Source organism: Apis florea, unplaced genomic scaffold, assembly GCF_048593485.1.
Source record: "Apis florea isolate Af1SG1 unplaced genomic scaffold, ASM4859348v1 contig_1615_pilon, whole genome shotgun sequence".
Lineage (NCBI taxonomy): Eukaryota > Metazoa > Arthropoda > Insecta > Hymenoptera > Apidae > Apis > Apis florea.
The window spans coordinates 86834-99860 of record NW_028256416.1 but is presented as its reverse complement, the minus strand read 5'-3'; the positions used below and the strand labels follow the sequence as shown (position 1 = coordinate 99860).

Below are 13027 nucleotides of genomic sequence, written 5' to 3'. Positions count from 1 at the left end.
ATAAAAATTTAAACGCAGAATTAACATTTTTCGAAATGAATAAATTGATTTAAATTTATACAATCTTTTTAATAATTATGTACGATAATATATAATATATAAATAAATATATATCTAGATACTTATGAATATAATCACAAATGAAAAATGATATATATTCATTTGTTTATGATATAGCGTGATCAAACTTTAAATTTTTAATTTTATTTAAGATATAAAAAGATATTTTTTTCCATTTTTATACAATATTATTTAAATGATATTAAATGATATAAAAACCATTTTAATTTTAATAATCTCAGTAATATTTAAATATATTAATGTGAAATATGAATTATATATATATATATATATACATTGTATAAGTATATGTATATATACTTTTTTTATAAATTATTTTATTTTTTATGTTTTTTAATAATTCAAATTCAAATTCATAGTTTTATTTATTGTGAATTAGACAATTTGTCTTCTCAAACGAATATTATAAAATAAATTATAGATTTGAATAAATTGTTGCCATCATTGAAAAAAATGTAACAAACTTGAAAACAATAAAAAGAAGTTCTCTATTTATTATCACTAGATATAAGTATTATCGAATAAGAGTTTTTATTAAAGAATAGTAATTCTCATTTAAATGTACCTATTCAAGAACCAGTATATATTTGACATATCTGTCAAAGATAGCAAAAAATTAGAATATTTTTAATTATATTATTATAACATGGAAACTATTAATGAAGATGCTTACGATGATTATTATTTAGAATTATCGTCCGATCCAATTAAATTTGAATCGGTCAGTTCTTTGACAAATGTTTTTTTTGATGATTCCAAACAACAGGTTAGAAATTAATTTTTCTCGTTTATTTTTCAATATAATTTAACTGATAAATGAAATTTATTAAAAATCCAGGTATTTGCCGTTCGATCAGGCGGTGTGACAGGTGTATCTGTCAAAGGACCAAATCAAAATATAAATTTCCGAATGGAAGATAAAGGTCCAGTAATCTCTATTAAATTTTCTCCTGATATGAATATATTGGCGATACAACACAATAATTCTTCAGTTGAATTTATAAATTATTCACCGGTTGTTGGACTTGATAACATAGAATATTCACAGTCGTGTAAAGGAAAAAATGCCACTATACTGGGATTTGTTTGGACACATGGAAATGAAATATTACTCGTTACTGATTATGGTGTTGAGTTGTTTCAAGTAAAAAAAGAAAAGCTTAAATAAACTAAAAATAATATATATAATACGCGATTAATATTAACAACGTGAACATAATTTGGATGTACATAAATAAAAAAAATATAAAAATATTTAATTTTAGGTAAATCCAGAAAAACGAAATGTTAAAGTTTTGAAGTGTTTAAGCTTAGGTGTAAATTGGTTTGTATTTTGTCCACAAAGTTATTTAGTATTATTATCATCTGGTACAATAGGAAATCAAATGCAGACATTGCATGTAACACCTGGAAATCTTCACAAATTAACAAAATTTGAAGGCAAGAAAAGATTTTATGATCAAGATCAATATGCGAAAGAATATTTTATTAATATAAAATACAAATATTAATAATATTAATAATATATTAAAATTATTTTAGTGGAAGCTGGTACAGCAAAACCAGGAAAATTAACTGTTTATGAGAGAGATGTAGCACTGGCAGTTTTATATGGAACACCATGCATAATTTTGTTACGTCATCAACCAGGTGCTAATCGTTCTACTGGAACTGCTTCTGTATATGTGTACACTGTACATAAGTATGTTTTTTTCAATTGAAACTTATTTGTATATATCTATTACATTTTATATATATTTTTTTTTATATTTTTAAGTAGAATGACAACAATCAGAAAGAGTCATATTTTAAAACTTGATGTAAGTGGTAAATTTGCCATTAATGTTGTAGATAATCTTATTATCGTTCATCATCAAACTACAAAAGTAAGTCAAATAATATATATTTTCGAGTAAACGATAAAATTTTTGAAATAACGACGACAATGTTAATAACTGCAACATTTCAGTCTTCTGCATATTTTTTTTTTTTAGACTTCCATGATTTTCGATATCATGTTACCGGGTATAAGCGACGGTACGGTAATGCATCATACTAGCGTAGCACCTGCAAAACCTATTAAACCATATAGCTTGAAAGTTCCAGGAACAACTTTATCAAATGAAACTTATCAATCGTGCCAACTGTGTATCCTTAATTAAGAGAAAATGTGCATTGTGATAGAATATTTCTAATTTTTTTATTATCTTATATTTTTTCTCAATGTATTCAATCAATAGATTCACCAAATTGGGTTGTTTTCCAACCAAACATAATAATCGATGCAAAATTAGGTTGTCTTTGGTAGGTAAAGTCCATTTCTATTATATCATTAAATTTTTTTCTTTTTTATATAGATAGTAAAATGAAATTTATAAAATTTACTGTATTTTTAACAATTTTATCTTACTATACAGGTACATTGAATTAAAATTGGAATCCTTAGTAAAACTCATCACGGATAAAGTTTTATTAGTTGAATTTTTAATGCAACGAACAAACACGAAATACATATTGATACACGTGTTACAAAATTTTATGATGCAATTACCTATTAGTTTAATGGATATGCCGATTATATTTGACAAACTGAATTCTGTGTATAGGAATTATCTTGAAGATGAAATACAAAATCAGGTGATCGTGTAAATTTCTTTTGAATTGTTTTAATAATATTTTTTAATTAATTTAGTTAATGATTTTCATTGATTATATATAATGGTGATATAGATGGGTACCCCATTGCAAAATACTGTGAAAAATCAAAGCATGGTAATAGAAAATTATAAATATAAATTGTTATTAAATCAAAGCGATGTATATAGTTATATTTTATCAAAATTTCCTGAAAACACGATTGAACCAAAAATGATTGTTTGGATTCTTCTAGAATATATCAGGTATCTATTCTCTCTCTCTCTCTCTCTCTCTCTCTCTCTCTCTCTCTCTCTCTCTTTGTAGCGCGCGCTCACACACACGCACACACACATTTTTTCATCTTTTTTTTCTTTAGTTCTTCCTCTTCTCATTTTCTTTTCTCTAATTAAAATAATAAAAAAACAGAAGAAAATTTGTTAATTTATATGTTTTATTGCGCAATGGATGCTAAATATTAAAAAAAATCAATAATTAATTATAAACACATATTTTAAAATAAATAATATTGATTATATTTGTTTATGTTTTTCATTTTAGATCATTAGCGGAACATGGTATACCCGTACAGCATTATTTACACGAATTAGTTATTACAACATTAGTTCAACGTAAAGCATATTATCAACTGCATCAGTTGTTACAATATCATGTAGTTGCAGATTCAAAACCTTTAGCGTGCTTATTACTTTCTTTAGAAAATCTATATCCAGCAGCTCATCAGCTTGCTTTGGATATGCTGAAACGATTAGGAAATGCTCACGAAGAAATAATTGAAGTACTTTTATCAAAAGGATATATTTTACCAGCATTACGGTAAATGTTAAACATTTGTTTATACATATATATAATTTCTTTATACATATCAGTTTTGTCGATTATTCAAGATTAATTTATTTAATTTTCCATTTGCCAATTATAGTTATATTCGATCAGTCGGAATGGTAGATCAAATATCCGATAGAAAATTTCTGGAAGCGGCAAAAGCAACAGGAGATGCAACGCTTTTTTATTCAGTTTTCAAATTTTTTAAACAACGTAATTTACATTTATGCAATGCCACAACTTTTACAAAAGGAGAACGTTATCAACCATATATTCAACATTATAAATATTTGTTCGAAGGAATAGATAATGATTGTAACTCAGACACAAATTCTAACGTTACTACAATTTCTTCGTAAACGATCTTCTTTTTTTTTTGTTTGTCTCTAGTTTTTTTTTTTTTTTTTTTGAAACAATAATGTAATTTGATTCTATCGTAAACATCAAGGTATATATTTAAAGTTACTTATTATTAGAATGTTATTATTAGAATATTGTTCATATTCTATTTCTATATTTATTTCACATCCTATATTTTCATTTTTTTGTAAAATATGTTTATATTACACATACATTATAAGTGTATATATATGCTTATTTAATTATATTTATACATATTTATACATATATTGATTGCAATATTTAATTTGTGCAACAAATGCAATCCGTTTAAAAATTTTACCATATCTAATAATATTTATACTTTTTGTTTTTGCAAAGACACTTGCAATAATGTGATAAATTATTTATTTTGTATTCATGTTGTTTGCATTATTGTATCAATATGTTAATAAGAAACACGATATATAATACATGATTCACGATAGATTATACGAAACATGCATACTTATACGTATATAAATATTTACGTTCGAATCTAGAAACGAAGAAAAGTTTTAAAAATATTTAATAGAAAAAATATTTTTTTTCATTATTTATATATTTGATGATTCGATTGAATCGTTGAATTGTTTAGCAAGTGCAAAAAATTTGCATATGCTTGATCAATAAGTTATAACGAAATCATTAAATAGTTCATTTGATATGAGTATTGAAATGTTTATTTTATATGTATATATATATATATACGCATTTAAGTGATGTAACGTGCGCGCGCGCGCGCGTACACACACACACACACACACAATAATATAGTATTCAAAACAATTGCATAAACGAACAATTGTTAGATGTTTTAAGAATAAATATTAACATACAAACGGACGGATTGGATCAGTATAGATCCAAAGTAAAAACAAATAAAAAGCAAGAATGGATAGGAATGATGAATTAACAAGAAGATTGGAAAAAAGAGAAGACGATCAAGTTTTAATTGGTCCACTTTATATTTTTTCCCAAAAAATGATTAAATAAAATGAAAATATAAAACATTAATCGTATTTTTTATAAATACGTTATCAAAACTGGAAATGTTTGGTCCTTTCTTTAATTATCAACGCGTACGACCTGGTAAAATTTTTCGTCAACACTTTTCTATTTTTTATATGAGATTAATATTATTCACACGTTATTTAATGTGCTAATATATCGAAAAAGTTATTGTTAAAAAATTATCTTTTATAAAATACGATTGAATGTGTCAAAACTAAGAATCATCGAATATATTGATTCATTGATTCATAGCATTGTAATATCATTTCTTTAACGAATTTTGTCGATTATTGATAACTCATTAATGATAATGAGTTAAATAATTAAATGTGAAAATGTGAGTAAGAAGAAAAAGAGGTAGATAAATAGAACAAGTGATTAATAAAATAAATAATAAAAATAGATAAACAAATACATATATAGAGAGAGAAGAAGAGAATATATGTGTGTATATGTAATAATTAAGAGATATTACAATCATCCGTGTAAGTGTCTCTAATTTGTTGTTTAGTTTTTCGCGAGGTGCGTCGAATTAAACTACGACTGCGCGGTTTGCTCTTCGCCTCCTCATTGATGGCGACGACATTTGTACTTTGTGCTGGGACCACTTGCTGAGAATTGCCAACAGAGCCGGCACTTCCGGTTCTACCGTGTGGACTGCCAGATCTACCGACTCGATCACTTCTGTAATACGCGAAATCGATCAAATAGCGATCGAATGCTTCATGCAAGGAAAGGTTTTAATAATAATAATAATAATAATATATAAAAGTATAAAAACGCGATATTAAATCTTTTCTCAATTATTCGTTACAAAATCGAGATTCGATCATTTATTTGTTCAAAAAATACTTTAAAAAATTTAATAAAAAATAAATTTTCGCAGTCAGAATATTATAATTATATTATGATCGATATTAATACCAAATTTAAAGCAACATCATAATATGATTGAAACAGAAAAATTTAGGTTCACGTATTAGTTCGAGATCTTCAATTTGTATGTGCGTACATGTATTTTACGTAATACGAGAACATGTTAGCATGTAACAGCGTATCGTGTTATTGGAAAAGAGTTATTTGTAATTAAACGATATTGTAAAACGATGAATAATGCAAGTAAAAGAGATTTCTCAAACGACATGTGTATTGAAAAATTGATCGATACATCGAAGAAATATTCGATGCAAGAATGGAGAAATACAAAAGAAAAAAAAAAGAATGAAAGAGAGAAGGAAAAAAAAGTAAAGAGAAGGAAAAAGGGGACAGAAAGAGCAAAAGAATTGTACCTGCGCGATCCATATGCGGAACATCTTCGTCGGAGTCCCGATTCATCTGACTCGCCAACATGATTTTTTGGAACGATTTTGGATAAAGTGATGAAACATCGGAAGATATCTTTGACATTATAATCATCTTTAGCCGAACATTCCATTATTTTGGCACGAAGTTTCGGCAATTCGCAATATAACCATTCGCTTACATCTTCAATCGGTACTTCTCTTCGCGTTGTTGCAAGATCCAATTTATTTCCAGCAACAACTATCGGTACTTCCTGTCGAGTAACGATATATGGTATTGTTCATGAAATAAATACATTGGTTGAAATGTTTATTAGACAGATCGAGTATACTATTCGGCTTGTTTTTTTTCTCAAATGAGACGAGAGAAAAAAAATGCGAAGAATGAAGAGAAGGAACTCGAGATGACGGCAAATCATAAAATGATCAGACGATAATTTTTAAATATATTTAAAAATGTCATCTTATTCTGTTACTATAAATGATCTCTAATTGATGTAATAATTCTATGTAGCTTCTCGTTTTCACGGATTCTTTTCGATTTCAAATAAAAAAAATCAAAATAACGATGTGCTTGATTTCGAGGTATTTATTTTATTATAAATTATCATTCTATTATAACAATATTGTATACAAAAAAGAGGAATATGAATATGTATTTCAGATTAAATTTGTTAATTTTTTTCTTTTTCATTGATCAAATCGAAATCGTTCGTTTTTTCGTTTTATTTAAATAAATTAATATTATTTTTATTCGATACCTGAAAATCCGGTCGTTGTTCCCTCACTTCTTCAAAACATCGCTTTATGCATTCGAAACTAGGTAAAGATGTTGTAGCATAGACAAGAAGAAACGCATGTGCCGTAGCTATACTCAATCTTCTCATAGCTGGGAATTGTAAGTCACCTGAAATTACGTTACAACGGATGTGATCTTTTTCTTTTTTCTTAACATAACGAAATATAGTTTGCCTTAATTTATAAAAAAAAAAATAAAAGGATATTTACCTGCAGTATCCAAAAGATCAACTTTGAGGGTAAGCGTACCGAGAACGCATTCCCTTGTATAGAGATCTTCGACCGTAGGTCTGTATCTTTCACTGAATCCTTGACCGAGCAAACGACGTATAATTGCGCTCTTCCCAACACCGGCACCACCTAATACCACCAATCTGATTCTTTCATGATCAGCCATTTTTCTATTTAAAAAAGAAGCGCAAGTTTAAGAAAATTTTTCGTGATATTTTGATGTTATCGTTTCGATCGTTGCTTGCTTTTTTCTTTTCGATAGCTTCCTTTCTTGTTTTTTTTTTTTTTTTTTGATTTTTAATTTCGATCGATTTGCGATTTCAATCTAACAAGCTGAAAAAAAAATTTATTATTTATTATCAAAGAAACGAAGTAGAACGATAAAAAAATGAAAAACGATATAAAAATTAATTTTTATTTTAAAAATAAAAAAATTTATGTACGAATACATACATGTATAAGTATAAGAAACAGATAAGAACTGGTATAAATCGAATCGATATTGATTCTTATTGATCGATATTGCAAATGTTCAATTTTCAATTAGAAAGTACCCTATAAATAATAATTGACATAAATTGGAAATATTTTATTTAATTTTCATTTATTTCCATTCGTTTGTTATTGTATTATATGCATGTATATGTATTATATGCATATATTTTATACATTTTGTGAAATTTAAAAAATTAAAAATAATTAAAGAAATTAAAGAAATTAAATTATATAATTTTATAAAATTTATATTCAACAAAATTAAGTTTGCCAATAGAAAAGATATTATCTGTATTTTTAAACCATCTACTTATCTATTGATAATACATAAATACGTAATAAGGATTTTAATGAAAAAATTAAAATTTTCTTATAATATAAATTCAATAATTGAAAATAATTTCACTATATTTTATCTCACATAATGTTCGTTTGAATTATGTTGTGATCGTATTACAATTATTTTTACAATTTATTTTTTAGTTTTCCTTTCCGTCTCTTATCAACGAAAAATACTCGTTCATAAAAGATATAATTTGAAAATAAAAATTATATGTTATTGCATTAATCTAGTTATTGATTTATTACGTTATTAAACGATCGTTATTACTACCATTAATTTTTCATCAATATATATATTTTTTTAATTAATATATTTTTAGCGAAAGTTTTTAATAAGAAAAAAGTTGTTTAGACGGTTTGTAAAATACGAAAGAATAAAAATAACGAGTACATTGTACATTCGTTGTATTAAAGTTTTCGATTCGTTATTATCGATTATGATGTATCAAAATTAATTAACGCAATTGCCGTTAAAATAAAATCATAAAGTATGAATAACACTGTATATCTATTTATATAGTCAGTAAAAAATACGAGATTTATAATTTCATTTGTAATTATCTAATTAGTTATTGTTCAATTATAAATTGCCGAAAATGCTACTATTAACCTTTCTTCTTTGATATACTTTGATATATTTTTGATATATTTTCTTTCATCTAAGCTAAATATCGTAGAATCGTATTTTTATTCGATTCGAATTGTAAACTTTCCAATAATTTCTAAGAAATTATGAATGCGATGTATAATTTATAAATTATCATAAAAAAGGAGATATATGGGTATATTTGTATAAATACATAATATATTTGCAATAGATTATATATTTATAATATTTGAATATAAAATCAAAAAGAAATAGTACGTAAAGATAATACGTACAATTTGCGCATAAGAGAATCATTCGAACTCTCGCAATCCTTTCCAATCATATTGTAAAAATAGCAATATCGAATCAAAATTTGATGTTTCATTTGTCAAGAATAAATCGTAACTCAATTTGGTTAAACCCCATTTAAGCAAGATATATTATATATAAGATATGTAAACATGATACGAATAGCTATTGATTGTTGATTAATAGTCTATATTATCAACCGATTCAAAGCATGGCACGTCGCGTAGTCTTTTAATAGACAGATATTTAAATAATACACAATCCCATTATTTCGTTCAAGAGTTGGTCGCGCGCGAAACCAACTTTGTGGGCCAGATGTATCTCGTTTCCGTTCGCTACACGCTTACCCTATTTATTCATCGATTTTCTCGATTCAAGACCAAACAAGTCTCGTGGAATTTTGCCGATAAACCGAGAATAAACGCGAATAATTATCTCTTTCTAATCCAACCTCGAAATTCTTCGATACAAATTCTTACGAACTAGTTTCCTTTCATTAACAAGCTTTCGAATAATATTTTTTTTTTCAATTTTTTACTTTATTCGTTTAAATTATTATTCTTATTTGATTCGGAAAAAAAATTTTTGTCGTTGTATATAATTGCACATATATACATAAATATATGAATCATGTTAATAATGCAGACTCAAGAAAAAATAAGATAATCATTATTATTAATTATAAATTATATCAATTTACTCTTTTCAACGACATATATAAGATATATAATATCCAATAGCATTTTCTTGATCATTACCAGTTTCAAAATATTAATTTTTATTCGATATATATTTGTTGAATTCACGATTTTTCTTGTTATTTCTATTATTCAAAAAATATTTATTATGTTCATAATAAAAATAGGAACAAAATGTATATGCAGGAAAATCGAACGATTTCTGATCATTTCGCGTGAGTCGTTCGATTCACGTGCTAAAAATATATGTGTAGAACAGAGATTTAAGGGTATACTCTTCATATATCGAAGCTGATCTACCGTAAAACGATCAAAGGCAGATTACGCGCGCTAACCGATCTATTTCTATGTCGAGTAACCTTCCCTTTCGTTTCATCGCGTATGGTTCGACCGTTTCTCCTTTATTTCAATTTTTTTTTTTTGTCACTCCTAAAATAATATTAAAATCCATTTTTATTCGAAAAGTTCTTGTGTCATAAAAATCAATTGATCTACATTCGAGTTTTCGATTAAATTTTTATCTTAAAAAAAGTTAAATATTTCTCATATATCTTGTATTTTTTTTCTTTCTTTCTTTTTTCCTTTCGTTTTCTTCGACCGATGCGAAAATACTTTGAATATTCAAATACTCAAACACATTCATATCATTTTATATGTAGCATGTCATACGGTGCTGTATTGTATTAGTATTATGCACACGGTAGGTGTAGTTTATGATGGTTATAAATATTTGCAATCATCTTATATTATATTTTTCCTTTTATTTCATTCGATATACGAAAATCTTTTGATTTTTTCAAGATATAAAAGAAATTGAAACGAACAATCGTAAATAATTTCATGATTTCATACTTCACAAATTTTTCTTTTCCTAAAAATTATCTCTATTTTTTTTTTTTTTTTTTTCTTTGATAATAATTTATACGCAAAGAAATCAGACACAATTATCGGTTTTACATTAATGTTAAAGGTCGAACCTACATCCACCGTATGATGTGATAATTAAAGCTTGTTTTTTTCTTTTTTCAAACATTTGTGCGTGTCACATGTCGCGTAACAATTTAGGATTAATAAATAAGTTATAGTGATTTCGTTTTTAATTTTCGAACACAGATAACAGCATTAGCGAATATGATCAAAAATAATCGTGAATCTTTTATAAAAAGAAAAGATAATAATTAGAATGGGCGAGAAGAAATATAAAAAAAAAAAAAACAAAAGGAAGAAAAATATGATTCCGTTTCTGCATTAGGCAAAAGTAGCGAAAAATAATAGTAAATATATCGGAAAATATTTGTAAATATTTATTTATAAATTCTGATAAATAAAAAATATATAATTTGATAAGAGAAAATAGTTGTTGTTAAAAAATATATATTATTATATTATATTATATCGTAATTATTATAAACTTTTAAGATTAAATTCAATCAACATACAATATGTTTCATTTTTTCAAAATTATAACAAATTTTATCGAATCACAAGTCCTTTTTAGTTTTATTTACTAATTAAATAAATTTTTCCACTTATTTTCTTCTTTGTAATTAGTTATTGTTTCTTCTTTTTCTCTGTAAATTTACAATATTTTTCGAACAAAAGAATTGCATTCGATCAATTTCTTAATAAATCTAAAATTAAAAGAAATGAATGTCGAATGATTGTTTATGACTCTTTATACCAATAAAATTAACATAAATAAAAAATTTTTTTAATAATATCGATATTTTATTCAAATATAATTACATAATTGCATTGATATTTGACAATTGATGAAACGAATAAAATTTGACAAATTGAAGAATTGTTGGATAATTCGTTGAAAACAAATTTTCATGATCTTTTCGTTAAGAAAAAATTTTTCAAAGAGAGTTTTTGTTTACTTATTTTTCATTCAATTTTTTTTTTATATTGATTAATTTTAAACAAATTATAATTATTTCATTCGATCATTTTTATTATTATTATTAATTACTTTGCAGCTTAAGATAATAAAATAGGTAATCAAATTTTCTGTTAATCATTTACAGAGAGATTATTTCCAAACTTCGGTATAATTATATAAATATAAATTATATAAACTAATGATACAAATTGTTACGATTAAATGAAATAAACTTTTTTTTTTTCTTTTTTTCTTTAATTATTTCAAATCAATTCTAACTAACAAATTATTTTGTTAGTTAATTATTTATTTTATCAGTAAAAAATATGCATTATAAATAATGCACAAAGATAATAACTATATGTATGCGTGTTATAGTTATAATATTACATATGTATATAGACAAGATTAAAAAATTATCATACATAACCTTAAAATAAAAAAATCTTTTCAAATTTTTCAATCAATGAAAAGTCAAACATATGTTTGCGTTTTTAAAAAGGAAACCAAATAAAAAGAAAAAGAATAAGAATGATGAAGAAAAAAAAGAAAATAAACAAAGATGAAACAAAACAAGGCAAAGTAAATGCGAAATAATTGCAAAATTGAACGATGCAAATGAATTTCGATTTTTAGAACGATAAAATGTACATACAAGCATATTTAAATATACATAATTATAGAAAAAAAAAAACACTAGTAGCTTTATGATGTGAACGAGTTCGCGAAATATTTATTAACATCGCGTGAATGAAGAAATGTGTCCCTTCGTTTTTTTTTTTAATCTACGATACATATGTATATACTTATACATATACATATCTATTATACGTACGATGATTTCAGAAAGATTCATTCTATCGTCGATAAATGACAATTCATATTTATATTTACAATGTTACATTATCGACTTTACATATAATTTTCTAATATAAAAAAATAAATTTTTTTATTTTCTTATATATTAAATAATGAATAAAATGAAAAAATTGTATTATATAGATATTGAAAATAATTAATTTAAAACACATCAATTGGAAATTGAAAAATGTAAAAAAAAAAAAAAAAAAAAAAAAAAAAAAAATAACTTACCAAAACACAAATAGAACCTGTAGTAGAACGTAGTCTAAAATATAATAATATAGACTATCTGTTGGACAACGTGCAACAATATATGTATATATATATATATGTATGTGTGTAATATGAGAAAGACAGATTCAACTCCAATCTCAACTACTGTCAAGACGACACTGAACAACCCCCGTTCGGAGTATTCTGTTATGACTTGCGTTAGCCGCCAGGTACTATGAAAATCAACTTCCCTTTAAGGAGCGTGCGCAGCATTATTTATTTTTCGATAATGCGGTCGATCGTACACCTTAACTATAACCGACTATTAATTTCTTTCCTTTCATCGTGCTTA

At 25.3% G+C, this 13027-nt stretch overlaps 2 protein-coding genes across 4 annotated transcripts; one reads left to right on the top strand and one right to left on the bottom strand.

Moving 5' to 3' along the window:
- The first annotated feature begins 336 nt into the window (after positions 1 to 336).
- On the top strand, positions 337 to 4956 carry Bulli (regulator of MON1-CCZ1 complex protein bulli). 2 transcript variants are annotated; one of them, XM_003690351.4, is made up of 11 exons: positions 337 to 847; positions 920 to 1225; positions 1347 to 1521; positions 1624 to 1783; positions 1862 to 1967; positions 2076 to 2229; positions 2322 to 2385; positions 2499 to 2718; positions 2812 to 2981; positions 3277 to 3552; positions 3659 to 4956. In XM_003690351.4, exons 1-11 carry the CDS (start codon positions 728 to 730, stop codon positions 3918 to 3920), a joined length of 2013 nt encoding a protein of 670 aa, XP_003690399.1. In that variant the 5' UTR covers positions 337 to 727; the 3' UTR covers positions 3921 to 4956. The 2 variants fall into 2 exon arrangements, with proteins under 2 accessions (XP_003690399.1, XP_086759872.1); XM_086903746.1 differs by having other exon boundaries at positions 576 to 847; positions 1859 to 1967.
- LOC100868511 (GTP-binding protein Di-Ras2) lies at positions 4889 to 12857 on the bottom strand. Of its 2 annotated transcripts, XM_003690228.4 has the most exons (5): positions 12694 to 12857; positions 7263 to 7616; positions 7016 to 7161; positions 6243 to 6508; positions 4889 to 5637 (listed from the first exon to the last, which is right to left on the bottom strand). In XM_003690228.4, the coding sequence occupies exons 2-5, from the start codon at positions 7447 to 7449 to the stop codon at positions 5415 to 5417; spliced, it is 822 nt and encodes a 273-aa protein (XP_003690276.1). In that variant the 5' UTR covers positions 7450 to 7616; positions 12694 to 12857; the 3' UTR covers positions 4889 to 5414. The 2 variants fall into 2 exon arrangements, with proteins under 2 accessions (XP_003690276.1, XP_086759932.1); XM_086903806.1 differs by having other exon boundaries at positions 5316 to 6508; positions 12694 to 12856.
- Positions 12858 to 13027: the final 170 nt, after the last annotated feature.